The sequence below is a fragment of the Microcaecilia unicolor genome, chromosome 1 (assembly GCF_901765095.1).
Source record: "Microcaecilia unicolor chromosome 1, aMicUni1.1, whole genome shotgun sequence".
NCBI lineage: Eukaryota > Metazoa > Chordata > Amphibia > Gymnophiona > Siphonopidae > Microcaecilia > Microcaecilia unicolor.
The window spans coordinates 399,594,427-399,620,830 of NC_044031.1; the positions used below are offsets into that span (position 1 = coordinate 399,594,427).

General features: G+C 43.8%; 1 protein-coding gene across 1 annotated transcript in view; it reads right to left on the reverse strand.

Annotated features, from left to right (window-relative positions):
• Positions 1-26,404, reverse strand: part of LOC115475454 (ran-binding protein 9) — a 208,617-nt gene that overhangs the window by 143,247 nt on the left and 38,966 nt on the right. Inside the window, exon 2 of the mRNA XM_030211186.1 lies at positions 4,957-5,068. Coding sequence (XP_030067046.1) covers positions 4,957-5,068 — 112 coding nt within the window. The remainder of the gene's footprint in view (positions 1-4,956; positions 5,069-26,404) is intronic.

A 26,404-nucleotide genomic window follows, 5' to 3' on the forward strand; every position in this document is an offset into this window, starting at 1 on the left:
TAAGATCATGTTTCCCTGATCTTGCTCAAGTTTCAACAAAGTCTTCCCTACTAAAGGAATAGGAGGATAATCATACAGTAGACCCTCACCCCAATGCTGGTGGAAGGCAACTGATGCTAGTCTCGTGTGACTTGAGCCTGGAGCAGTACTGAGGGACATTGCTGTTTAGATGAGTGACAAAGAGATCCACTGAGAGGGTGCCCCACACTCAGAAGATCTCACATGCTAAACAACTTGTTTGGTTGCATGACCCTGCTCAGCCTATCCGTCAGACAACTGTCTTTTCCTGCTAGATATGTGGCTGCGCACCACGTTGTAAGTTAGAGCCCACAGCCACACCCAAACTGCTTCCTGACACAAGCGGTATGAGCCCGTACCCCCCTGCTTGTTTATATAATATATTGCAACCTGATTATCTATTTGAATTAGAATAATCTGATTTATCAGCTGATCTCTGAAAGCCTTTAGAGCGTTCCATATTGTTCGGAGTTCCAGGAGATTGATGTGAAGATACTGCTCCTGAGAGGACCAAGTCCCCCAAGTGTGAAGCCAATCTACATGAGCCCCAAATGAGCACAAGTTGGATGCATCCGTAGTTTCAATTTTTCAGGACAGTGGAATTTGGAACGGTATCCCCGGACCAAACTGGACCGAATTAGCCACCAGCAGAGCAACCGCTTGAGCTGTGGTGTGACCTGGATGACACTGTCTAGAGTTCCAGTGGCCTGATGCCACTGAGAAGCTAGGGTCCACTAAGCTCTCCTGAAATGGAGATGTGCCAAGGGGGTGACATGCACTGTTGAGGCCATGTGGCCTAGCAATCTTAACAGATGCAGAGCTTATACCTGCTGGCTGCTGCAAACCTGGCTGGGGATTGACATTAGAGAAGTCGCTCAATTCTCAGGAAGGAAGGCCCGAGCCTGCACTGTGTTTAGCAAGGCCCAATTGTTGAACGGGTTGGAGATGAGACTTTGGGTAGTTGATTACAAACCCTAGCAGCTCCAACACCCTGACAGTCCTCTGCACTGATTCTTGACCACCTTCCTAAGACATGCTCTTGCCCACCACTCATCCAAGTAGAGAAACACATGCACTCCGTCTACCTGATGCTGTGACTACTGCAAGACATTTGATGAAGACGTTGGGCGCAAACGCAAAGCCAAATGGCAGAACACGGTGGGCGCAGACGCGAGGCCAAATGGCAGAATGTGGTACTTCTCTATTATAAATCTGAGATACTTCCAGTGACTGGTAAGTATTTGGATGTGGGTATATGCATCTAAGTCCACAGAGCATAGCCAATCATTTTTCTGAATCATGGGGAGAAGGGTGCCCATAGAAACCATCCTGAACTTCTCTTTGACTAAAATATTTGTTCGGAACCCTTAGGTCTAGGATGGGGCGAAATCCTCCTGTTTTCTTGGTGATGAGGAATTACAATCCCTGCCCCTCCTGTCCTGGTGGAACAAGCTTGGCTGTGCGAGCCTGGAGAAGAGCAGAGAGTTCCTTTACAAGTACCTGCTCGAGATTAGCAGTGAGAAGAGATGCTTGTGCTGGGCAATTTGGTGGTATTTGTTGCTAATTGACAGCACATCCAGCTCGGACTATTTGGAGTACCCACCAGTCAGAGGTTATAAGGTGCCACCTTTCTTGATAAAATTTCAGCCTCCCTCTAACTTGTAGGTCATCCAGAACAGATACTTTGACTGTGGCTATGCTCCTCTGAAGCCAGTTAAAAGCTTGCCCTCGCTATTGGCTGGGGAGCAAGCTGAGACTTCTGTGGATGGAGCTGGCAGGCCCGAGGATGTTGGGTCTTGAGCTGCTACTGGAGACGGGCTGAAGAAGTAAACCTACTTCTTTGAGTGTATAATAAGCACTTCTTCAAGGCCTACCAGAAAATCTCCTAGTAGAGGAGGCCGCCAGGAAAGGGACTGGATGGTGAGGTATATTTTATGAGGTCAGCAAACTCTTCCACCTTGTCCCCGAAAGATGGTCTCCCCACCAAGGTACGTCCACTAGCCTCTCCTGAACCGCAGATTCAAGTTCAGAGACACACAGCCATGAGAGTGTGCATCCCCACACCTAAAGTGGAGAATAAGGACACAATGTCAAAAGTATCAAATGTACCGCTGGCCAAATATTTCTGACACTCCTCTTGCTTCTTGGCCAGGTGGCAAAGCTCACAGCCTGCTCCTGTGGGAGAGTGTCTGTGAAGTCTAGTACACTGCAGACCAAAGACTGCAAGTAGATGCTCATGTAGAGATGGTAGTCCTGGATGCAGAAAACTAGCATCAAAGCTTGATAAATTTTCTTCCCAAAGGAATCTAGAGTCTGATCCTCTCTGCCTGGGGGCGCCGAGGCAGTAGACAAACTTCTAGCTCTTTTGAGAACGGATTTGACCGCAACTGGGCCTTCTCGAATCCGGGAACTTTCTGAATCCAATACATGGAATCCACCTTCTTTGGTGCTAACTGCAGAGAAAGGTGAGTCTCCCAGTTCTTTATCTGTGCATCCCAGAGAATCTTGTACAGCAGAACTGTTACAGCATGTTCGGGTGGGAATCAAACCCTAGGATCTGAAATAACAGCCCTAGGTTTGTCTTCTACTTCTAACTTAAAAGGGAATGGCTTCCACCATTTTCTTAATAAAAAGAAGGGCTCAGGTGGAGACTTCCTCCTCTCATCAGGTGGAGGGGGATCTGAGAGTATGCTACAAGACCCCTCCTCTGAAAGGTAGTCTAGTTCTTCCTCAGATTCCCATGAGCAGTCTGTGTCAAGCTGAGCACACAGTCTTGATGAGACTGCCCTTGTCTCAGCTGACTGGCTATATAACCAAGCCTCAGGGTCAGGAACCAAGGTGCCTGCTCATGTCTCAACCTGGAGGGAGCTTCCTCCCCCAATGTCGAGCGGTGCCATGCACAGGGAGGCATGGGTGGGGGTCAGAGACTGCTCCACAGGGGTGTCACAGACCTCGAAGTTTAAGTGACAGAATGCTGTGGCTGGCACAAAGCATGGCCTGGAACTGGTCATTGAGGGCAGGCATTAGTAAGACTGGAGCTGGTGTGGGGACAGCTTGCTGAGTTGCCAGTGCTATATCGGAAGTGGGGTCCCAGCTCCATGGAGTGGATACAGAGGTATCAATAGTATTCTTGGGTCATATTTACCATCCCTTTTCTAATAATTCCTTGCATCCTGTTTGCTTTTTTGGCTGCCACCGCCACACACACTGGGCGGAAGATTTCAATGTATTGTGTACACCACCACTTAGATCTTTTTCTTCGGTGCTGACCCTCCCCACCCCAAGGTGGACCCTAACATCAGATAACTATGATTTGGATTGTTCTTACCAATGTGCCTCACTTTGCATTTGTCCACATTAAATTTCATCTGCCATTTGGATGCCCAGTCTTCCAAGTTCCTAAGGTCTTCCTACAATTTTTCACAAACCGCGTGCGTTTTAACAACCTTGAATAGTTTTGTGTTACTTGCAAATTTAATCACCTCCCTCATTGTTCCAGATCATTTATAAATGTGTTATATAGCACTAGTACAGATCCCGGCAGCATTCCACTATCCACTCTCCTCCATTGAGAGAAATAGCCATTTAACCCTACCCTCTGTTTTCTGTCCAATAACCAATTCCTAATCCACAACAGAACATTGCCTCCTATCCCATGACTCTTTAATTTTCTCAGGAATCTCTCATGAGGAACTTTTGTCAAAAGCTCTTGGCACTAACGCTTCTTGGGTATTGATGATGTTGATGCCCCAGCGCTCCTGGCACTGTGTTCCAATGAGAACCGATGCTTCTTGGCCTCTGCGCATTACACAACATCAAAGCATGTCCCACTGACACTAGATGTTGAAGTAAGTGGAGATCGCCTTGAGGCCAATGCATCTGCAGTGGCCACAGGCACTGATGCCCTTGATGCTGAAGTCGATGGACCAGTCTTGAGGCACCAAAAATGATTTTGTGCTGCTGCTCTCAACTTTTAACGCTTCTTGTTCTGAAGAGGTACCTGAAACAAACACTTACAATTCACCCACACCAACAGAGCATGCTGGGAGGCTAACAACATGGGACAAAAGGAGTGAGGTACTTTTTGGAAATAATGAGAAGATGCTGCTATTACTGGGAATGAACTGCTTGCTCAAGTCTGGAGCCATTAACTGCAAGATCAGTGAAAACTAAAAACAGCTTCTTTTACAATGATCACGAGTTAGGTTGGTGTCTAAACAGTCTGCTCTCTTTTACTCAATGCTGCGATAGAAGCCACAGCCTTATCCGAGGAGCTTAGCTGAGATTGGGTGGCAGAGCCGGTGGTGGGAGGCGGGGCTGGTGGTTGGGAGGCGGGGATAGTGCTAAGCAGACTTATACGGTCTGTGCCAGAGCCGCTGGTGGGAGGTGGGACTGGTGGTTGGGAGGCGGGGAAGGTGCTGGGCAGACTTATACGATCTGTGCCAGAGCCGGTGGTGGGAGGCGGGGATAGTACTGGGCAGACTTATACAGTCTGTGCCACAGCTGGTGGTGGGAGGCGGGACTGGTGGTTGGGAGGTGGGGATAGTGCTGGGCAGACTTATACGGTCTGTGCCAGAGCCAGTGGTGGGAGGCGGGGCAGACTTATACGGTCTGTGCCCTGAAGAGGACAGGTACAAATCAACGTAGGGTATAAACAAAAAGTAGCACATATGAGTTTATCTTGTTGGGCAGACTGGATGGACCGTGCAGGTCTTTTTCTGCTGTCATCTACTATGTTACTATGATCTTCACTAATCAGCAGATAAACCATCCATCAAAAAAAAAAAAAAAAAAAAACACAGTTATTTCTTAGCATGTTAAAAAAAAAAAAAAACACCCACACATATTCATGGTGGCTCTTTACTTTGTTTCTAACTCAATCACCAAACTTTTAACACAGCACTGAATAAACACACACCATAATGCCACAATACTTACCCATCTCTACCTTTACTAACAATTTTAACTTCAAAGTAGTAAATTCCACAAGCCGCAGGGATAGGATGGGTAGCCCGCACGGACGCCGCATCTTTGGGAGTTTTACCGTGCCCTGTAAAATAGCAAAACCAAAATGTAATGCTAAGTTCAATAAAAAGCTCTTATTTGTAGACACGTTTTTCTGCTTTCAGTTCCTTGTTTACTCATGGAACAACCCTCATAACAAATTACTAAGATATATATACTGAGTTTCAGAATCTTTTCGCTAGGCCATCACAACACTCAAGGCAGCAATGCCAACAAGAGATGCCAAGGTAATGCTGAAATTTGATTGTCAGGTCATGTGAAAAAGTGTGATCACAAAACTCAATTATATCGTGTACATCATTGGTTTACCTGTCTACTCCAAGATTAGTTTCAAACTTTTGGTTTTAACACACATAAAGGTGCATTTTCAAAGCACTTAGACTTTTGTCCGTTACATAGTCACTTATGGAACTTTGCAAGTCTAAGTGCCCCAAAGTATATTATGCTAAGAGTCTATATTAGTTGGGTTAGTCTATGGATGATCCTTTGCGGCCTTTGCATTTGGGTAGAGATCATTTGTTGACAGTACTTGAAGTAAGAGATTCCAGATTGGAAGTTAAAATAAACTGTACATTTTTTTTTATAGGGCCCCCCTGTATTGTGGAATGCTTTTCCTAGTTCTCTTCTGGATATTGTGGGTTGTTTTGGGTTTTTTTTTGTTTTGTTTTTTTTTACTTGTTTTAAGCAGCTCCTTAAGACGTATTTGTTTTTTTACAAGCTTTTTGACATTCCTTTAAAGATGTCAGTTGGGCTATAAGTCCATGTGTTAGTTCTGCGTTTCTCTTTTTGGTATGATTTTAAAATAAAAAGTTGATTGGTCTTGTGTGTGTGCCCTATCCTATTTTAAATGGCATTCTTTTCTTTTTATATATATTGTAAACCACTGTGATTGCCTTGGTGGTTAATTGGTATATCAAATTTAATAAACTGTAAATTATGGCTAATTAGTTCTTTCACTTACAATTTTTAGTTATGCCACTCCTTCTTTATAATCCATTATCCTGTAATTAACCCTGTATTATAGCTCAATGGATCCCAAACCTCAGTGACCTCTTCCCCACTCCCTCTCCTTTGCCCCCCACCCTTATCTCCAGGCCTTCAGTATAACAGGAACCATGCCTGAATACCCATAAAAAATGCATGTAACTCTCATATATTTACAATGGATATCCAGAAAATCTAACTACAGGGGATAGACAAATATTAGACTGTAAACCTCCTAGAATTTGAGATACAGCGGTATATAAACTGCGAAATAAATAAATACAACTTACACACATAACCAAAACTGAGTCAGGAAACATGTTTTAGGATTTTTTTTTAACTTTGTTAATTCCTTTATTTTCTCTTCTTTCTAGGCACTTTTCTTCAATTCTGTCAACTCTGAACCTTTGATTCTACATAGCTTGGGCCCCTCTACAAGCCCCAGATGCCGCTGTTGTCTCTTCTGTCTAGTACTATGACCTGAATGTTTTTTGGCTCCCTGGATTTTTCCTGCTCCGCCCAAATGGCTAAGAACAAAGCAACTAGCAATGGTGATTCCCAGTGGAGTGATAAGATTGGGACAATGTAGTCATTATAGCCAGAAAACTTTTGTGCCACGGGTTGAATACCTTCCTACTATCCATTCTCTGTGTGACCCTGGGCAAGTACCCTGGATGGACTGTTCGTGTCTTTATCTGCTGTCATTTACTGTGTTACTGTGTTCTATGGCCTAAAAACTAGGGAGGACTAAACCGACTTTCAGAAGGGCATAGAGGTTCCCATGCCTGCAGAACTCTATACTGCCAGACACCACTGACTGAACTCGGCCCTTTTACGACACTCGTTTAAAATAAACTTGGGACCTAAATTAATAGACAGGGATCCAGAAAGCTGCATCTGAGACATACGTGGAAGGAATCCTGAGAGGGATGGTCCCTTTGTATCCAGGTGGGAAAATATCTGAGTGGTGATCTGCCATTCCGCTTGAGAATCCCCAAAACAGGCAGAACCAGGATTCCAATACAAGTCCAAAACCTCTTGATCTCACACTAACCTTCCAAACATTCAGTGAAGGCAGATGGGAGGTCCCCCTAGTTGGTGCTAGACCATTTAGTGAGCAGATGCCACCCAAGGGGAGCCTCCAGCCCACCTTATGCTCAGGACTGCCTTGCGGAGGGAATGAGGAAACTGCATAAGAGGTACTGCCTAAGATCTTCAAACTCAGACCAACTATAGCCAATCTGGGGGGGGGGGGGGGGGGGGACTGGGGTCTGAAGGAGGAACCTCCCATTATTATCCAAGTTACCCCCTGAGTTTTGGTCTTTAAGTTGCAGAACATTTGCAAGAAACTACTGCACCAGCTCAGGAATAAAACTGGAAGTGCCACTCAGTACAGCAGCTCTCAGAAAGCTGTGCCAAAATCCAGATTTGTTTTTTTTTTTTTTGCTGTCATGAATCAGTATCTCTTGAGTTGGGAAGCCTGTGTCCTCCAGAAGAAGCCATTTTGCTTCCTCACACCCTGTGGCCCTGACATGGGACTCATCCCAACCAGGCAACATGAAGATCTAAAAGGAGCTTCTATCATTATTTATCTCCATCCTAGACTCCAGCTGTTAATTCAGTAGGAATTGTTAAGTCCAGCATAGGAATGCCTAAGACCACTCTCCTCAAAGGAAGGTCACTAAGGCCTCATCCAGAGGATGCTGCACCCAGCACACAGCTGCCTGGAGAGAAAGACTATAGAAAATAAAAGAAGTGTTGAAATATGAGGCTTAAATATCTCACCATTGGGGGGGGGGGGGGGGGGAGGGTGCCCCAGAAAGCAGATATCCCCTCTAAATTTGGTTTCACAAAATGAGAACAATCTCCCTAGGTGCACCACCCTCTCAACATCCTCTCCAAAAAGGGAATCTACATCCTTCAGCTTCAGACACCTGAAGGCTATGATCAGATGAGTCAGTCTGAAGAATCTCCAGCTACCACAAGTTCCAGGAAATACCTGGTGGGGAGAGCTCAGAACACCCAGAATTATAGGATTCCCTCTCCCCTCCCCCACAAATAAAGCTAGTAAAGGAGCACAGCTTCCTGTTAATCACAGAAATCCTTTAAAAATGTTACTACAGTACAGTCTATCCGACCTTCAGTAATTGACCATCTAGCATATCTGACAGTCTCCCCGCTGACATCATCGCATTGCCATTAAAAATCTTTGTTTTATTAAAAAAAATAGTAATAAAAAAATCTATGTTTTATAACATTTTTTGAAAATTGGGAACTCTATGCCTTTCTTTATGCATTGTTCGAGGGGTTTACGTGGCATTTTCCATATCATCTGACTTTTCAGTTATCCGACAATGAGTGGGCTCCATTTAGGTTGGATAATTGAGACTGTACTGTACTTGCCACAAGATCTCTTTACTGGTCTTCCTTTTAACCTGTCTAATCATCTTATTCCCTTGAAGTCTGCTAGACACTCTAGAGGGAATGATTCTCATATTGATCTAATCTCAAAATCTCAGAATGTGGCTACTCTATATATGCCTTTTTTTTTTGTAGCACTCTCCTTTTGAAAAGTTCTTCCTCCTACTCATGGGCAGCATCCATCAGAAATTTAAGTGAGGCCAGTGGTGTGCTGGAGCTGGCTCGCACGAGCCGGTTGTTAAATTTTGTTCCGACTTGTGAGCCAGTTGTTACTAAGTGCGAGCCGGCTCTCCTTCCTCCCTCCCTCCGGATCCGGTCCCTCACCTGAGTCGCCTTGTCCATCGAATTCTTCGGAGCAGGCAGTCTTGCCTGCCCGCTGCCGGCGCTGACCCTCCCCTGCTGCCGGTTCGCTCTTTAAAAATGGCCGCCAAGACATCCAGAGGCGGCCTCGTGAGACTTCTGCTGAAGTCTTGGAGGCCGCCCTTGTAAGTCTTGGCTGCCATTTTGAAGAGCGATCCGGCAGCGGGGGAGAGTCAGCGCCGGCAGCGGGCATGCAAGACTGCCTGCCCCGAAGAATTCGCTGAACTCGGGAGGGGGTGGCAGGGGAGAGAAGGGAGTTGCTGGATATGGGTGGCTGGAGGAGGAAGGGGGTCAGGGGAGAGAAGGGAGTCGCTGGGCATGGGTGGCTGGAGGGGGGCAGGGGAGAGAGGAGAGTCGCTGGGCATGGGTGGCTAGAGGGGGGCAGGGGAGAGAGGAGAGTCGCTGGGCATGAGTGGATGGAGGGGAGGGCAGGGGGAGAAAAGGGTCGCTGGACATGGGTGGATGGAGGGCAGGGGAGAGGAGAGTCGCTGGGTATGGGTACATGGAGGGCAGGGGAGAGGAGGGTCGCTGGGTATGGGTGCATGCAGGGGAGAGGAGAGGAGGGGAGAGAGAAGAAATGCTGGACATGGATGGAGGGGAGAGAAGAGTGAAGAAGGAAATGAGATGAGGGAAAAGGAAGAGAGGAGAAAAACTGCACATGGATGAAGAAAATAGGCAGAAGCTGGATCCACTGGACAGTCAAGTCTGCGGAGGACCAGAAATGAAGAAGAAAGGAGGAAAGGAAAGAAATAAATGGAAAGGAAGCTCTGGAAACGGAGTTAAGAGGACAGATAGCAGCAGAATCGGATACTGGGCCAGCATGATCAGAAAAAGTCACCAGACAACAAAGGTAGAAAAAAAATCATTTTCTTTTCATTATAGTGTTTGGAATATGATCACTTTGAGAATCAGGTGCTCAACATTAAAAGTTTATATTTATTTACTTAATTATGGCATTTTATCGCACATTAAATATGAATTAGATTGGAACCTGGGATCATTTAATTTTTTTTCCGGGAGTAATGCATTGCCCCCCCCCCCCCCCCAGGCTCTCTCCCTGGCTATAGCCAGCTCTGCTCTGCAATTTTTTTTTTTGGGGGGGGGGGGGACGCAGAGGGGGACCGGGGAGAGAGCCTGTTAAACATTTACCAGCACACCACTGAGTGAGGACAAAAAATCTTATTATATCAAAGCCTTTGGCAGTGTTGGGAATTTAGAAACCACCAGATACACTGCTAATTTACTAGATAATCTAATTACACCTGTAGCAGAGATTTTTTGCAAATGAGGGAAAAGTCTCAACTGCTACGGCTATCTTTACACATTAGTGTTCATTGTATAGCACGTAGAAAAAGTCGAACTGTTTTTTTAAGTCTTAAAAAGACACTCACATGATCTAATATAAAGGACATTGTAATTAAAAATTGAAACAAAAAAAGAAAAAACAAATAATCGAGGGTTTTTGAGTCAGTGACGACTTTTTCCACGTGCTATACAATGAACACTAATGTGTAAAGATAGCCGTAGCAGTTGAGACTTTTCCCTCATTTGCAAAAAATCTCTTCTACAGGTGTAATTTAGAAACCACCACAACTAGGTGACCACATCATTTCTCAGTGTTTGTCTCTCTTCTCTTTAGGTTTATGATAACATTCTCTTTCTGCTCTCTGCTTTCTGTGCCAGGTTCTGACCTTTTGTGCTATGTGTAGATGGCCTCTGCCTTTATCTACTCTACACCTCCAATGTAATTTTCCTCTCCCCTCCCCCCATGTTTTATACAGAACTTGTAAACCACTCTGAAGCCTCTGGAGTTGGACTAAGAGAAGCATATCAAATACTGATTAGCTCTCTTGAACCATATGAGGGCTATCCAGAGGTAAGTACATAAGTATTGCCATACTGGGAAAGACCAAAGGTCCATCAAACCCAGCATTCTGTTTCCAACAGTGGCCAATCCAGGTCACAAATACCTGGCAAGATCCCAAAAAAGTACAAAACATTTTATACTGCTTACCCCAGAAATAGTGGATTTTCCCCAAGTCCATTTAATAATGGTCTATGGACTTTTCCTTTAGGAATCCGTCCAAACCTTTTTTAAACTCCGCTAAGCTAACCGCCTTTACCACATTCTCTGGCAATGAATTCCAGAGTTTAATTACAAGTTGAGTGAAGAAAAAATTTCTCCGATTCGTTTTAAATTTACTACATTGTAGCTTCATCGCATGCCCCCCTAGTCCTAGCATTTTTGGAAAGCGTAAACAGACGCTTCACATCTACCTGTTCAACTCCACTCATTATTTTATAGACCTCTATCGTATCTCCCCTCGGCCGCCTTTTCTCCAAGCTGAAGAGCCCTAGCCGCTTTACCCTTTCCTCATAGAGAAGTCGTCCCATCTCTTTTATCATTTTTGTTGCCCTTCTCTGCACCTTTTCTAATTCTACTATATCTTTTTTGAGATGCGGTGACCAGAATTGAACACAATATTCGAGGTGTAGTCGCACCATGGAGTGATACAAAGGCATTATAACATCCTCATTTTGTTTTCCATTCCTTTCCTAATAATACCTAACATTCTATTTGCTTTCTTAGCTGCAGCAGCTCACTTGAGCAGAAGGTTTCAACGTATCATCAACGATGACACCTAGATCCCTTTTCTTTGTCTGTGACTCCTAACGTAGAACCTTGCATGATGTAGCTATAATTCGGGTTCCTCTTTCCCACATGCATCACTTTGCACTTGCTCACATTAAACGTCATCTGCCATTTAGACGCCTAGTCTCCCAGTCTCATAAGGTCCTCTTGTAATTTTTCACAATCCTCCCGCGATTTAATGACTTTGAATAATTTTGTGTCATCAGCAAATTTAATTACCTCACTAGTTACTCCCATCTCTAGGTAATTTATAAATATGTTAAAATGCAGCGGTCCCAGCACAGACCCCTGGGGAACCCCACTAACTACCCTTCTCCACTGAGAATACTGACCATTTAACCCTACTCTCTACCTTTTAACCAGTTTTTAATCCACAGTAGAACACTACCTCCTATCCCATGACTCTCCAATTTCCTCTGGAGTCTTTCATGAGGTACTTTGTCAAACGCCTACTGAAAATCTAGATACACAATATCAACTGGCTCCCCTTTAGCCACATGTTTGTTCACCCCTTCAAAGAAATGTAGTAGATTGGTGAGGCAAGATTTCCCTTCACTAAATCCATGTTGACTTTGTCTCATTAATCCATGCTTTTGAATATGCTCTGTAATTTTGTTCTTAATAATAGTCTCTACCATTTTGCCTGGCACCGACGTCAAACTCACCGGTCTATAATTTCCCGGATTTCCTCTGGATCCTTTTAAAAAAATCGGCGTTACATTGGCCACCCTCCGATCTTCCAGTACCACGCTCAATTTAAAGATAAATTACATATTTCTAACAGTAGCTCCGCAAGCTCATTTTTCAGTTCTATCAATACTCTGGGATGAATACCATCCGGTCCAGGAGATTTGCTACTGTTCAGTTTGTAGAACTGCCCCATTACATCCTCCAGGTTTACAGAGAATTCATTAAGTTTCTCCCACTCGTCAGCTTCGAATACCATTTCCGGCACCGGTATCCCACCCAAATCTTCCTCGGTGAAGACCGATGCAAAGAATTCATTTTCTCTCTCCACTATGGCTTTGTCTTCCCTGATCGCCTCTTTTACTCCTTGGTCATCTAGCGGTCCAACCAATTCTTTTGCCAGCTTCCTGCTTTTAATATACCTAAAAAGAAATTTACTATGTGTTTTTACCTCCAACGCAATCTTTTTTTTGAAGTCCTTCTTAGCCTTCCTTACCAGCGCTTTGCATTTGACTTGACATTCCTTATGCTGTTTCTTATTATTTTCAGTCGGTTCCTTCTTCCATTTTCTGAAGGATTTTCTTTTAGCATTTATAGCTTCCTTCACCTCACTTTTTAACCACGCCGGCTGTCGTTTGGTCTTCCGTCCTCCTTTTTTAATACACAGAATATATTTGGCCTGGAGCACCAGCTTTTCTGCCTAAAACAACCTTATCCCTGAGGCACTAACTTTCTCTGAACAGGCAACTTCTCTCTGCCTGACTCATTCCACAGAGCAGAATATGCAGCACTCCAACTAAGAACAATCTATGGGCCCTTCCATTCAGAGGCACATATTAGGGCTAGGAAGGAGCACAAAGATGAACCAGGGGTGCTGCTGAAGCTAGATGCTCTCCCCTTCTTTTTTTTTTTTTTTGTAAAAAAAAAAAAAAATGTTTTATGCATCCCAAGCCTAAATTGGCCTTAAGGGCACTATGGGAGGCTACACTTAGGTAGACATGCAGAGTACAAGCTCTGCAGGCTGTTCTCCCCACCGTTCCCCTACTTGGAAGGTGGGTGGTGGGGAGGAGCGAGGAGAAGCGATATGCCTGTGAGGATGCCTACCAGAATATTGATTCAGCTGGACCTGCTCCAGCCCTATCATGACATAGGGCACTTCCTATTGTTCCTCTCTGCAAAGATAGCAGCAACCTGGGAGCCCAGGAGAGCTAGAGCTATATGGAAGGGCACATTCCCGAAGGGCTAAATACAGTGAGATAAGGGAACTCGGGCCTGCAACTGCATTGCTGGGCAGGCTCCAAAGGATGGGATTTTTTTTAAAATTATTTTTAAAGCAAACGCTAGGCTAAGGAGGACTCTTCTCCAGAGATCCCCACCATCTTCCCTGCTTCAGACACACCCTGGCAGCTCCTCCAGATAAGAAACCCACACAGGCCCCCCAAATAGCCATTGTTCTCACCAATGGAAAAACATCAACTGCCACAGGAAAGAGCTAAAGTAGTTGCACCATCCAAGCACTTTCTCCCTCTTCACCCATGGTCTGAATACGGCACCCCATAAACAGTACAGGAGTTGGCCCCAAGGATAGAGCACTGATCCTTTCATCCATCACTATTGCAGTTGCACCTCAAGCATCCTGCATCATTCACTGCAGTGACCAGGAAAACTCCTCTCTTGAGAGCCAGCAGAGACCCTAGACCCTTCCCCCTTGCCAAGCACTTCCAATAGGTGGTTTTCCCTTGCTCAAATTTACACTACTGCCTCAAGGCAAACTTTTCTCTTAACTTTATTAACCCACTCAGCATGAAGACCTGCAAAGAACAATGCTCCCCAGAGAACCCACATGAAGGTAAACAGACAACAGCTATGAAGAGACCATAATCAGCCTACCGCCCTGCAACCTCGTGTCTTCTAGTTCTACTGCCCTTGCATTTGTCTACATTAATTTCATCTGCCATTTGGTTACCCAGTCTTCCAATTTCCTAAGGTCTTCCCTGCAATATTTCACAGTCTGCACGTGTTAACAACCTTGAATAGTTTTGTATCATCTGCAAATCTGATCACCTCACTCGTCATTCCGATTTCCCTGCAGCACTCCACTGTTCACCTTCCTCCATTGAGAGAAATGACCATTTAACCCTAGCCTCTGTTTTCTGTCCAATAACCAATTCCTAATCCACACCAGAACATTGCCTCCTATCCCATGACTCTTTTTCCCAGGAGTCTCTCATGAGGAACTTTATCAAAGCTTTCAGAAAATCTAGATAATACTACATCAACAGGTTCATATTTATCCATTTGTTTAACACCTTCAAAGAAATGAAGCAAATTGGTGAAGCAAGACTTCCCTTGGCTGAACCCATGCTGACTCTGTCCCATTAAACCATGTTTGTCCGCGTGTTTTGTACTTTTATTCTTTATAATAGTTTCCACTATTTTGCCCAGCACTGACATCAGGCTTACCGGTCTATAATTTCCCGGATCACCCCTAGAACCCTTTTTAAAAATCGGCGTCACACTGGCCACCCTACAATCTTCAGGTACAATCTAGGTGTCATTGTTGACGATACATTGAAACCCTCTGCTCAGTGTGCAGCAGCGGCTAAGAAAGCAAAAAGAATGTTAGGAATTAGGAAAGGAATGACATACAAAAATGAATATTATAATGCCTTTGTATCGCTTCACTGTGCCTCAAATACTGAGCGCAGAAAATTCTGGTCACCACATCTCAAAAAAGATAGCAGAATTAGAAAAGGGTGACAAAAATGATTAAGGGGATGGGACAATTTTCCTATGAGGAAAGGCTGAAGTGGCTAGAACTCTTCAGCTTGAAGAGACATCCGAGGGGAGATACGATAGAGATCTATAAAATACTGAGTGGCATGGAAAGAGTAGAGGTAATCGTTCGTTTAGTCTTTCCAACAACACTAGAACTAGGGGGCACACAATAAAGCTACTGAGCAGTAAATTTAAAACAAACTGGAGAAAAAAAGAAGATACTTACCTATAGCAGATATTCTCTGAGGACAGCAGGCTAATTATTCTCACAGCAGGGTCGACGTCCGCGTCGGCCTGGGAACTGACATTTGCAATAGCAAAAAGAAAAAAAACTTTGCCAGAGCCTTCCAGTGTGCGTGCAGCACGCACCGTACATGCTCGGACTGACTTCTCACCCACCGCGCAATCGCGTACCTCAGTTATGTCTAGAAGCATAAACAACTCCAAGGGGAGGTGGGCGGGATTGTGAGTGTCATGGAACCCGGGATGGTGAGCCCTTGGACTGCAGCAAACAAGTCCTCTGTGAAGGCGCAGAGCAGAGGCGAGCCAGATACAGAATCCAAACAAGATAAAAAACATAGCAGATAAAACAGCGCACACTCAAAGTAAGGTAGAATTAGAGCCTGGTGAAAGCAAAAACCAGGAGCAAAGGAAGGATGCTCATACGGGACGCAAGGCCGAACTGGAATCCACTCATAACAGAGTCCAAGCACACGGGCCACAAGGTCAAACTGGAACCCACTCGTACCATAGGGAAGGGAAAAGAAACAGAACGGAATCCCTTGAGCAAATACTATTCAAGCAGTGCACACACACTGCACAAACAGGCACACACAGGCACAAAGAAACAGAAGGAAAAAGACAACCCCACTCAGGCTCACATAGTAGAATCAAAAAGGTAGCAGGAGAAACCACACAGGGAGGCAGCTCAGGGCTGTGCTTAGAACAGCAGCTATACAGACGAATAGTCCTAACTAACTCAAACAGAAATCACACAGAAAGATAGTTCAGGGATTAGCTAGTAGTCCCAGTTAAACAGAAGAGCTGTCCACTCGTGCCACACAGAGAGGCAGCTCAAGGCTGAGCTAGTAGACACAGCTAAACGGAAGAACCAATCACTCAAACTCAAATAGAACAAAAGAGAGAGGATGCTCAGGGCTGTGCTAGTAGACACAGCTAAACGGAAGAAAGTCCACTCATGCCACAGAGAGGAGCTAACAGTCACAAGTAAACAGAAGAGCAACCCACTCAAACACAAACAGAACCACACAAAGAGGAAGCGCAAGGATGTGCTAGAAGTCACAGGTAAACGGAAGAACAGCCCACTCGTGCCACACAGAGGAACCCCAGGGTTACACTAGTAGTCACAGCTAAACAGAGGAGCAACCCACGCGAACACAAACCTCATAGAGAGGACTCAAACAGAAAGCACACAAGGAAGTAACTAAAGACCGAACTACACGGCCATACAAAGAAACACTCACGGAGGACAAGGGGAAGCCACTCATAGGAACACTCTAGGCTGTACTATACAGCACACAAGGATAAAGGGATGCCACTCAAAGTAATACACAAGGCTGTGCCACACGGCACTGAAGGCTAAAGGGAAGCCACTCAAAGGAATACACAAGGCAGTGCCACAGAGTCAAATAACAGACCCTTGAGATAAAGGGGAAAAGCAGGCAAAAAAGAAAGGCTGCTTTTACATACACGTCAGATAAGGAAAAGTGCTCATAAGAGCCAGGTAAACACAGCACACAAAGGCTTAAAGCAGACTAAAGGGAAAAGCTGCTTCTAATTACATAAGTCAGAAAGAAGCAGTGCTCACAAGAGTCAAATAAACACTGCAGACAAAGGGTTAAAACAGACAAAAGGAAAAACAATCTTACCAGAACTCACTCAGCCAGCACATACAGCTGCACGGAAGCAAAGTAATCAATGAAAGAAGCTGGCAACAACCGGCTCTGTGAACAAACCCAGACAAGACCCACACCCACAGAATGTGGTAAAAGCAGTTCGCTTAGAAGGGTTTAAAAAGGGTTTGGATAAATTCCTAAAAGTCCATAAGCCATTATTAAAGGTGGACTTGGGAACATCCACTGCTTATTTCTAGGATAAGCAGCATAAAATCTGGGATTGGCCACTGAAACAGGATACTGGGTTTGATGAAGCTTCGGTCTGTCCTAGTATGACAACTCATATTCTTATAGGGTTCTGGATGATATATATAAGTAGCCAAGACAGGAAAAGTGGAAACCACAGTTAATATTCTGTGTGTAAAGAGTCAGGATCTTATAAAGAATTTCTAACCAATGCTCCCCTTTGAGGAGGAGGGTGATAACATAGTCCATTTAATTTGATACTGAAATTAAATTTAACTATTGCTGTTTTGGATTAGTTGTAGTGTCAGTTAGTCAAAGACCTTGAAAACAGAATTACAGTAGTAGATATCTGACCAAAGAATGATCAAACTGATAAAGTGTTCTTTAACTTAAAAAAAGTATCTTTCCATGAGTAATGAGAGGTTGAAAAATGTATTATAACACCTGGAATCCTTAAAGAATTGACCATCTGAATGTTTGTGACTGCAAAAGAGAGGGTTGGGCAGCGAAGTATCACCCCTACATACAAAGATTAAGACTTTGGTGTTTTGGTGGTTGATTTTAGCCAGTTGGTTAAGTGTAGTTTCAGTTTCTCATTTACTGAGGCAACAGCTTGTTGTTGTGTGGAAGCTATGGTAATCAGTAACTGCCATTGGTGTAGATGAAAAAGTTACACCTAATAACTGTATTAGAGTGGCTAATAGTGCCATAAAAATATTGAATACGAGCCCTACAGTACTCTACAGGAATTTTGAGTATGGAAGAAATAAAAAATCAAATTTCTTGAATGTGAAGGTAATGGATCATATGGAGCAGTAGTGATGTTAATTGTCTTTAGAGTATTGTCCACTGATCCTGCTCGGTGAATCCCAGGAGGCACTGCGTGGGGTCAGCCACCACCACCATCTGCCAAGATGGTGGTATGGAGACAGGAGCAAGTGGGCTTTGTTTCTGCCTCTTGAAGGTATGTGGGGGAGGAGGGATGATGGGAAGACACCAGAGAGATATTTGTTTGGAGGTCAGAAGAATACCACTAGGAGAACAGGGATTTTTTTGTGGGAGACAGATATTAGTTTTTCTGCTCCTTTTTTTTTTTTTTTGGGGGGGGGGGGGGTTAATATAAGTACTTTGAAAAAAATTAAGAAGGATTAGATCTTGTTTTGAACCCTTACAATTTAGATTAATTGTTGCGGCTCTTATATTGAGCCAGTTAGATTACTGCAATGTACTTTATGTGGGTTGCACACAAATAATCCTGAAGAAATTACAAACTCTATAAAATGTAGCAATTTATTTGATTTTTATGGGGAATATGGAAGAGGGAATCCAGAGGACACCCAAACAGAGCAAACAGCCCAAAAAAGGACAAGCCTTCAAGAATTAGGGTATCAACTCAATACTTTATTGGTTAGACCCGACACAGTGTTTGTTTTGGTGAAATCATCTGCATTAGGAGTCTAATCGCAGTGACAAACTTCAAATGTATCAGTCAGTCAAAGGAAAAATACAATCTTGCCTTAAAAATAACAGGTCTTGGAGATGCTGACAACTGCTGCGGGAACACAGAAGGATGTCAAAGCCACCATATACCAACAGAATTGCGATGTTGAAAAGCCATCAGGAGCAGGTTTCCATGCCCAAATCAATTTCCACTGCTCACATCATAATTGTGTTCCACTTAGAGTGAGCAGTATAAATTGATTCAGGCAAGGTGACTAAAGTAGTGAAATGAGTGGCTCCGTTGTGCCTGGTAAAAAATATGCTCTCGGGGGTTTTTTTTCCTGCTCGCTCTCTGCTCTTGAATTTATACAGGTAGTTAAAAAATATATTTTAAAAATATATGGTAATTTTTTTTTATAAACATTAAAAAAAAGGGAGATTATGAAAAGAGGTTAAGTATAATTTGGAGGTTTTTTGACCAACTTTGAACCATTGTAAGGTGTGTTCACTCACTGCATGTAACGACTCGAACCACTACCGAAGTCTTTTTCCTCCATTAAGAAGTGTAGTATACACGATACAGGTTGTTATGCTCATTTTGGGAGGTTTTAGTATTGAATGCTGACATAAAATAGACAATGAATAAGGCAGTGTGGCTCCCAATCTATCCTGGGGGTGGGGATGGGGGAGACGACTCCAGGCCAGTCAGGTTTTCTGGGTATGCGCACTGAATATACATGAGAGAAATTTGATTTTTACATGCACTGTTTCCACTGCTTGCAATCTCATGGATAAATGACATATAAGAGAACTTAAGAATAGCCATACTGGATCAGACCAATAGTCCATCTAGCCCCACAGCCTGCTTCCAGCAATGGCTTATTCTGGTTACAAGTACCTAACAGAATCCCAAATAGCAGCGAGATTCATGCTACTGATCCCAGGGACAAGCAGTGACTCTCCCCATGTCTATGAACTTTTCCTCCAGGAACCTGTCCAAACCTTTTTTAAGCCCAAATACATTAATCACGGATATCACATCCTCTGGCAACGAGTTCCAGAGCTTAACTATTCATTGAGTGAAAACATATTTCCTCCTCTTCATTTTAAAAGTAGTACCATGTAACTTCTTTGAGTGTCCCCTAGTCATTGTACTTTTTGAAAGAGTAAAAAAAAAAAAAAAAAATCTATTTACGTTTACCCACTCTATACCACTAGGTATTTTGTACATCTTTATCATATCCCCCCCTCAGCTGTCTCTTTTCCAAGCTGGAGTGTCTTAACCTCTTAAGCGTTTCCTTATATGAGAAGGATCACCCTTCTTTGAACCTTTTCTAATTCTGCTATATCTTTTCTATTCTTTGCACATATCCTGAACACCTGACTAGCTGGGGTTCCTCCAGAACAGGTTTGGGAACCACTAGAATAAAGTATTGAACAGACACAGACCAGAAGTCACAAGCAAGAAATTATTTTTGAGAGTATTTTTCAAGTGGCATCTTTGAAATGTGATCACTTCTGCTCTCCCATCCCACACAATTTCCCTCTCAAAACCTCTGTCACAATCCTCTTCCAACTCTTGAGAGAGGAAAGGCCTTTCATTCTGGGTTTCTGTAGAGCTGACAGGAAGTACTGAAAACCTAACTAAAGAGCACACACCACAAGAAAGTTCTGTGAACTCAGACATGTTCCACAGTTCTTGTTATTGTACCTCAGCTTGCACACACTGCCTTTCTGAACGCAAGAAACAACTACACATACACACTGCCACTTGCTAATGCCTATTGAGTAACTTCTTGAACTGGAAATGTTATTTTCCATTACATTAATGAAATAAGGTCAGCATCACCGCCCTATGACTAAGAGGCTCCTAGCTGAGTTATTTTTCTGAGAGCTGTGATACTGTGAGGGCTCTCTCACTGTCTTTCCTGACAGGCAGATCCCAACTTCACATTTGTCCCATTTCCCCTTTCTTTGATTTCATATGTTACCATTTCTATTTTCAACAGTGCTGAATTTGACAAGTATAACCCATATTATATTCCAGCACTTCACCACTGACCCTGAAGCTTTTTAAGCAGCTGAAGGATTTGTTTTGTATCCCAGAAACAAATGCCTCTGTTCTGTGGCACATCTGTATGCAAATTCTTACACAGGAGCATCAATCATTACAAGACAAGATAAATCACCCTCACACCCAGTAAGTACCCTTTTTATTTCAGGATGCTAAATGGATTTGTGACTTTAGAATTAACTACACACCATTTCCAAATCCAAGTTTCAGGCAATTCAGAATTCTGGTATACAACTTAACTTTCCTTCCAAGGGGATACACAATTTAAATTGTACCCAAGGTATTGAAGGTGAAATAACTTGTCCAAAGTCAGAAGAAAGGTCAGTGGAAGAAGAATTTGAACTCTAGCTTCCCTGGTTCTCAGCCTGCACCTCTAACTATTAGGCCCACTGTTTAATCTTGCTACTAGGCCAATGATAACATCATGTGAGCCCCCCCCCCCCCCCCCGCTATCACATTATTCAGGTTCACAATCACAAGGCCATGGGATCACCCTCGGATCATAACTCACTGCTTGGACTGTAGATGGCAGAGAATCAAATTCATTCTAGTGTTAAGATGTTATTGTGGCATATGGAGACAACTGTACTTTGAGGCATATTTTCAAAGCACTTGAACTTCCATAGGTTTCTATGGAACTTTGGAAGGCTAAGTGCTTTGAAAATGAGCTCCATAGTGATGTAGAGGTCAACTGAACATAAGCATAGAAACCGGCTCGAAATCCAGGTTCAGGTTTCAACTGAGAATTGTCAGTGCATTTTTGGCTGAAAACAAAACTGCCCCGCCCCTCACAATCACTCTCCACCTCCCCCACCCCACGACCACCCACAGGTCTTCCCCAGACCTAGCTGAAGAGGTCCTGGTGGTCTAGTGGACTCTTTGTTGGAAGAAAAACCCCACTCATCCTCGCCTGGTGCATCTGCTCAGTAGAAATTGCTACCCAGACTGCCGCGGGAGGTCCCAGCAGCCATTTTGAGACTACAACCAGCATGGGCAGGACACTTGCTCCTGCTGGTTCCAGTCTCAAAATGGCTGCTGAACCTCCCACTGAAGTCTCGCAAGGCCACCACATGAAGGTCCATGCGGCCATTTCTACTGGAACCGGCTGTGTGCAGGAGATGCTCCCGTGCCTATTACCCACCGAGGATGGGGCTTTTTTGATCATTCAGGGGGGGGGGGGGGGGGGGGGGGGAAACAGGTTCGGTTTGGGTTTCTGTTAAAAATGAGCGGCCAGTTTTGGTTGCAGATTCGGTTTCGACAGAAACAGAAGATCCTGGTTTCAGCTGGGTTCTATGGTGACGTACTTATTTTTGTTCTATGTCTTATTTCTAGACTATTCTTGGATTACATGTATGTAATGATTTTGTATTTTATACATTGTAGAATGTATTGAGTATTAACTTACCCATAAAAATTACGATTTAAACCTAAGCTAAATATCTATTTACACAGCTAAGTTGATGTACGAGTTGAGAGCTAAACCGCTAGCCTATGTGATGGTGGATGAGTATACTGGATTCCAGGAAAGGAAGAGACCAGCTAAGCTAAACTTGACATCTAAAGCAAAAAGTATGATAAATAAAATGACTAGGGCACTAACTTTCCTAAAAGGGATCACCTATTGATATTGCAGTAATAAATCAGATACAATATTGTGCAACAGAATCATTACTGAGAGATTCCAAGAGAAAAATTAGTGCCTCCTTGGAAAAAATGCATAGATGAAAAGTACTGCATGCATGCATGCAGAGGTGTCACTGATAACTATGGGTACCTCAATGGGATGAGGACACCTAAAAAAAAATATATATATATTCAAAACCTCAAGCTGAAAAATGCTGTCAGCTAACAGATTACCTTAAATTCATAAGCTCCAACAGCCAAAAGCAGAGATATATTTAAATAAATTATGTAGACAGAACCCACATGGAGAAGAGTATTAGAACAGTTAAAATACCACCATCAAAAACTGAACAGTGCTTGAGACAGGCTTATATGAGTAACCTGTAGACCACAGCAGAGAAGAATGACTATCCTGCATAGAGAAGGTAATGAATAAGGTAAACAAGAAAACTATAGAATGGCCTTAATAATTAAAGAATTGGAAAATAAATTGAGAAGAGCCCTGGCCTGAAAGTGCACCCAATTTTTGGTACAAACATTTAACATCCCTCCACCAAGATTTAGCAAGGATCATTATAATACCAGTGTAAAATCCAGAAACCAGCACAACCCTGTAACTTGCTTAGCTACAATTTACAAGTTGCTCACTACAATAGATACAGATAAAAATATACGAATAAAGCTGAACTTTAATACCACTATGTATTTATTTCTTCATCCGGAATTGGCGATCGCCATTACGGTACAATGTAAGCCACACTGAACCTGCAAATAGGTGGGATAATGTGGGATACAAATGCAACAAAATAAATAAATAAATAAAACTATCATGACAAATAATAAAACCTCAGTATAGCATAGATTGGATCATAAAGCTTTTGATGGCATCTCAAGACTCTTAAATTGCCTTGAGATATACGGAGGGGCATAATCGAACGGGGACGACCATCTCTAAGGGCGCCCATCTCTAAGGACTTCTCGGCGAAGGGGCGGGGAAACCCGTATTATCGAAACAAGATGGGCGTCCATCTTTCATTTCAATAATACGGTCGGTGATGCCCAAATCTCAACATTTAGGTCAACCTTAGAGATGGTCAACCTAAACATGTGGACAAAGGGGAGCCGGTTGATATTGTGCATCTGGATTTTCAAAAGGCGTTTGACAAGGTACCTCATGAAAGGCTACAGAGGAAATTGGAGGGTCATGGGATAGGAGGAAAAGTCCTATTGTGGATTAAAAACTGGTTGAAGGATAGGAAACAGAGAGAGTGGGGTTAAATGGGCAGTATTCACAATGGAGAAGGGTAGTTAGTGGGGTTCCTCAGTGGTCTGTGCTAGGACCGCTGCTTTTTAATATATTTATAAATGATTTAGAGATGGGAGTAACTAGCGAGGTAATTAAATTTGCTGATGACACAAGGTTATTCAAAGTCGTTAACTCGCGACAGGATTGTGAAAAATTACAGAAGGACCTTACGAGACTGGGCGGCTAAATGGCAGATGACGTTTAATGTGAGCAAGTGCAAGGTGATGCATGTGGGAAAAAAGAACCCGAATTATAGCTACGTCATGCAAGGTTCCACGTTAGGAGTTACGGACCAAGAAAGGGATCTGGGTGTCGTCGTCGATAATACGCTGAAACCTTCTGCTCAGTGTGCTGCTGCGGCTAGGAAAGCGAATAGAATGTTGGGTATTATTAGGAAAGGTATGGAAAACAGGTGTGAGGATGTTATAATGCCGTTGTATCGCTCCATGGTGCGACCGCACCTTGAATATTGTGTTCAATTCTGGTCGCCGCATCTCAAGAAAGATATAGTAGAATTGGAAAAGGTGCAGCGAAGGATAAAATGATAGTGGGGATGGGACGACTTCCCTATGAAGAAAGACTAAGGAGGCTAGGGCTCTTCAGCTTGGAGAAGAGACGGCTGAGGGGAGACATAATAGAGGTATATAAAATAATGAGTGGAGTGGAACAGGTGGATGTGAAGTGTCTGTTCACGCTTTCCAAAAATACTAGGACTAGGGGGCATACGATGAAACTACAGTGTAGTAAATTTAAAACAAATCGGAGAAGATTTTTCTTCACCCAACGCATAATTAAACTCTGGATTTCGTTGCTGGAGAACGTGGTGAAGGTGGTTAGCTTAGCAGAGTTTAAAAAGGGGTTAGACAGTTTCCTAAAGGACAAGTCCATAAACCGCTACTAAATGTACTTGGGAAAAATCCACAACAACATGTATAGAATGTTTGTACGTTTGGGAAGCTCGCCAGGTGCCCTTGGCCTGGATTGGCTGCTGTCGTGGACAGGATGTTGGGCTCGATGGACCCTTGGTCTTTTCCCAGTGTGGCATTACTTATGTACTTATGTAAATGTTGAGATGATAGACCTTAGAGATGGTTTTCGGTCATAATGGAAACCGAGGACGCCCATATCCAAGCCGTTTGGTCGTGGGAGGAGTCAGCATTCGTAGTGCACTGGCCCCCTTCACATGCCAGGACAACAACCGGGCACCCTAGGGGGCACTGCAGTGGACTTCACAAATTGCTCCCAGGTGCATAGCTCCTTTACCTTGGGTGCTGAGCCCAACAACCCCCTCCCCACAACTGTACAACACTGCCATAGCCCTAAGGGGTGAAGGGGGGCACCTACATGGGGGTACAGTTGGTTTCGGGTGGGTTTTGAAGGACTCCCGTTTACCACCACAAGTGTAACAGATTGGGGGGGGGGGATGGGCCTGGGTCCACCTGGCTGAAGTGCACTGCACCCACTAAAAGTGCTCCACGGACCTGCATACTACTGTCAGGGAGCTGGGTATGACATTTGAGGTTGGCGTAGAGGCTGGAAAAAAAGTTTTTACGTTTTTTTTTTTTTTTAGGGTGGGAGGGGGTTGATGACCACTGGGGGAGTAAGAGGAGGTCATCCAGTCAGTTCGGGCATCTTTTTGAGGCTTGGTCATGAAAAAAAATGGACCAAGTCGGTCAAGTGCTCGCCAGGGACGCCCTTCTTCTTTCTCCATTATCGGCCGAGGACGCCCATCTGTTAAGCACACCCCAGTCCCGCCTTCGCTACGCCTCCGGGAACTTTGGTTGTCCCCGCAACGGAAAGCAGCAGTTGAGGGCGCCCAAAATCGGCTTTCGATTATGCCAATTTCGGCGACCCTGAGAGGAGGACACCCATCTCCCAATTTGTGTCGGAAGATGGGCACCCTTCTCTTTCGAAAATAAGCCTGACAGTGAACCCTGGATTGAACACATCAAGCTGACCATAAAAATGTGGCAAACTACATTCCTGAATTATGAACAGCCTGTCATTCCCAACATCAAGATCCAGCAAGAAATGATTCAGTGAAATTCAACATCATCATTCTTACCTGTCTAGCTGTAAACCTACTGAGTACTCCCATTAATTCACTGAGCTACAGATTTAGCCTTTAACCTTAGAGGTACTGATGACCTTCTTATTACACCTACTATATGTGGATAATTTAAATCTACATAGTTCTTCTGGTAATCATCTGACAGAACACTGCCAAGAAATTAAGAGCTTTGAATTGTCAACAGGATGAGTTTTGGGCTAAACAAATGTGCAAAGGCAACATTCCATAATGGAAAATGAACCAGAACCGAAGACTCTAGCATAAAAGAACTTGGAGCGGGAAAGTGTACACAAATGCCTAGGAGCATAACCCACAGGGCTAGTGCAAGGGAGTTAGGTGACCTAGGCGAATTTTCAGCCTTGCGCCTCCCTTAGATTCTGATAAGGTCAACAATCATGATCATCCCAATTCCGTGCCTCCCAGAACAAGTCTGTAAAAATACAAAACTGGACTTCATATTTTTAAAAATTAAACAGCTCAAACATGTTTGTATCAAGCAACAATGACCTTGAACAGCTTATCCACGAATTTAAAAATTCAAGTTGATGAGCTGAGGGACAGAAGGATTCAATGGCTCTGAGATCTCTAGCGTTCTCACTAGGCACATTGGACTTGTGGAGGGTGAAACACCAGAGGGAGCGAGATTACACATTCTACTCACCAGTCCACAACTCCTATTCCCGCATCGATTATATTTTTCTAGATGCTACACTAGCGGAGTGGGGACCTGCAGTGGGGATAGGTAGCATGACCATTTCGGACCATGCTCCAGTGTGGGTAACTTTGCCAAACATCAGAGCAGAGCATAAGGATAAAAGATGGTCATTAAATGTTGGTCTATTGCAGGTAGGGGAAGCGGTGG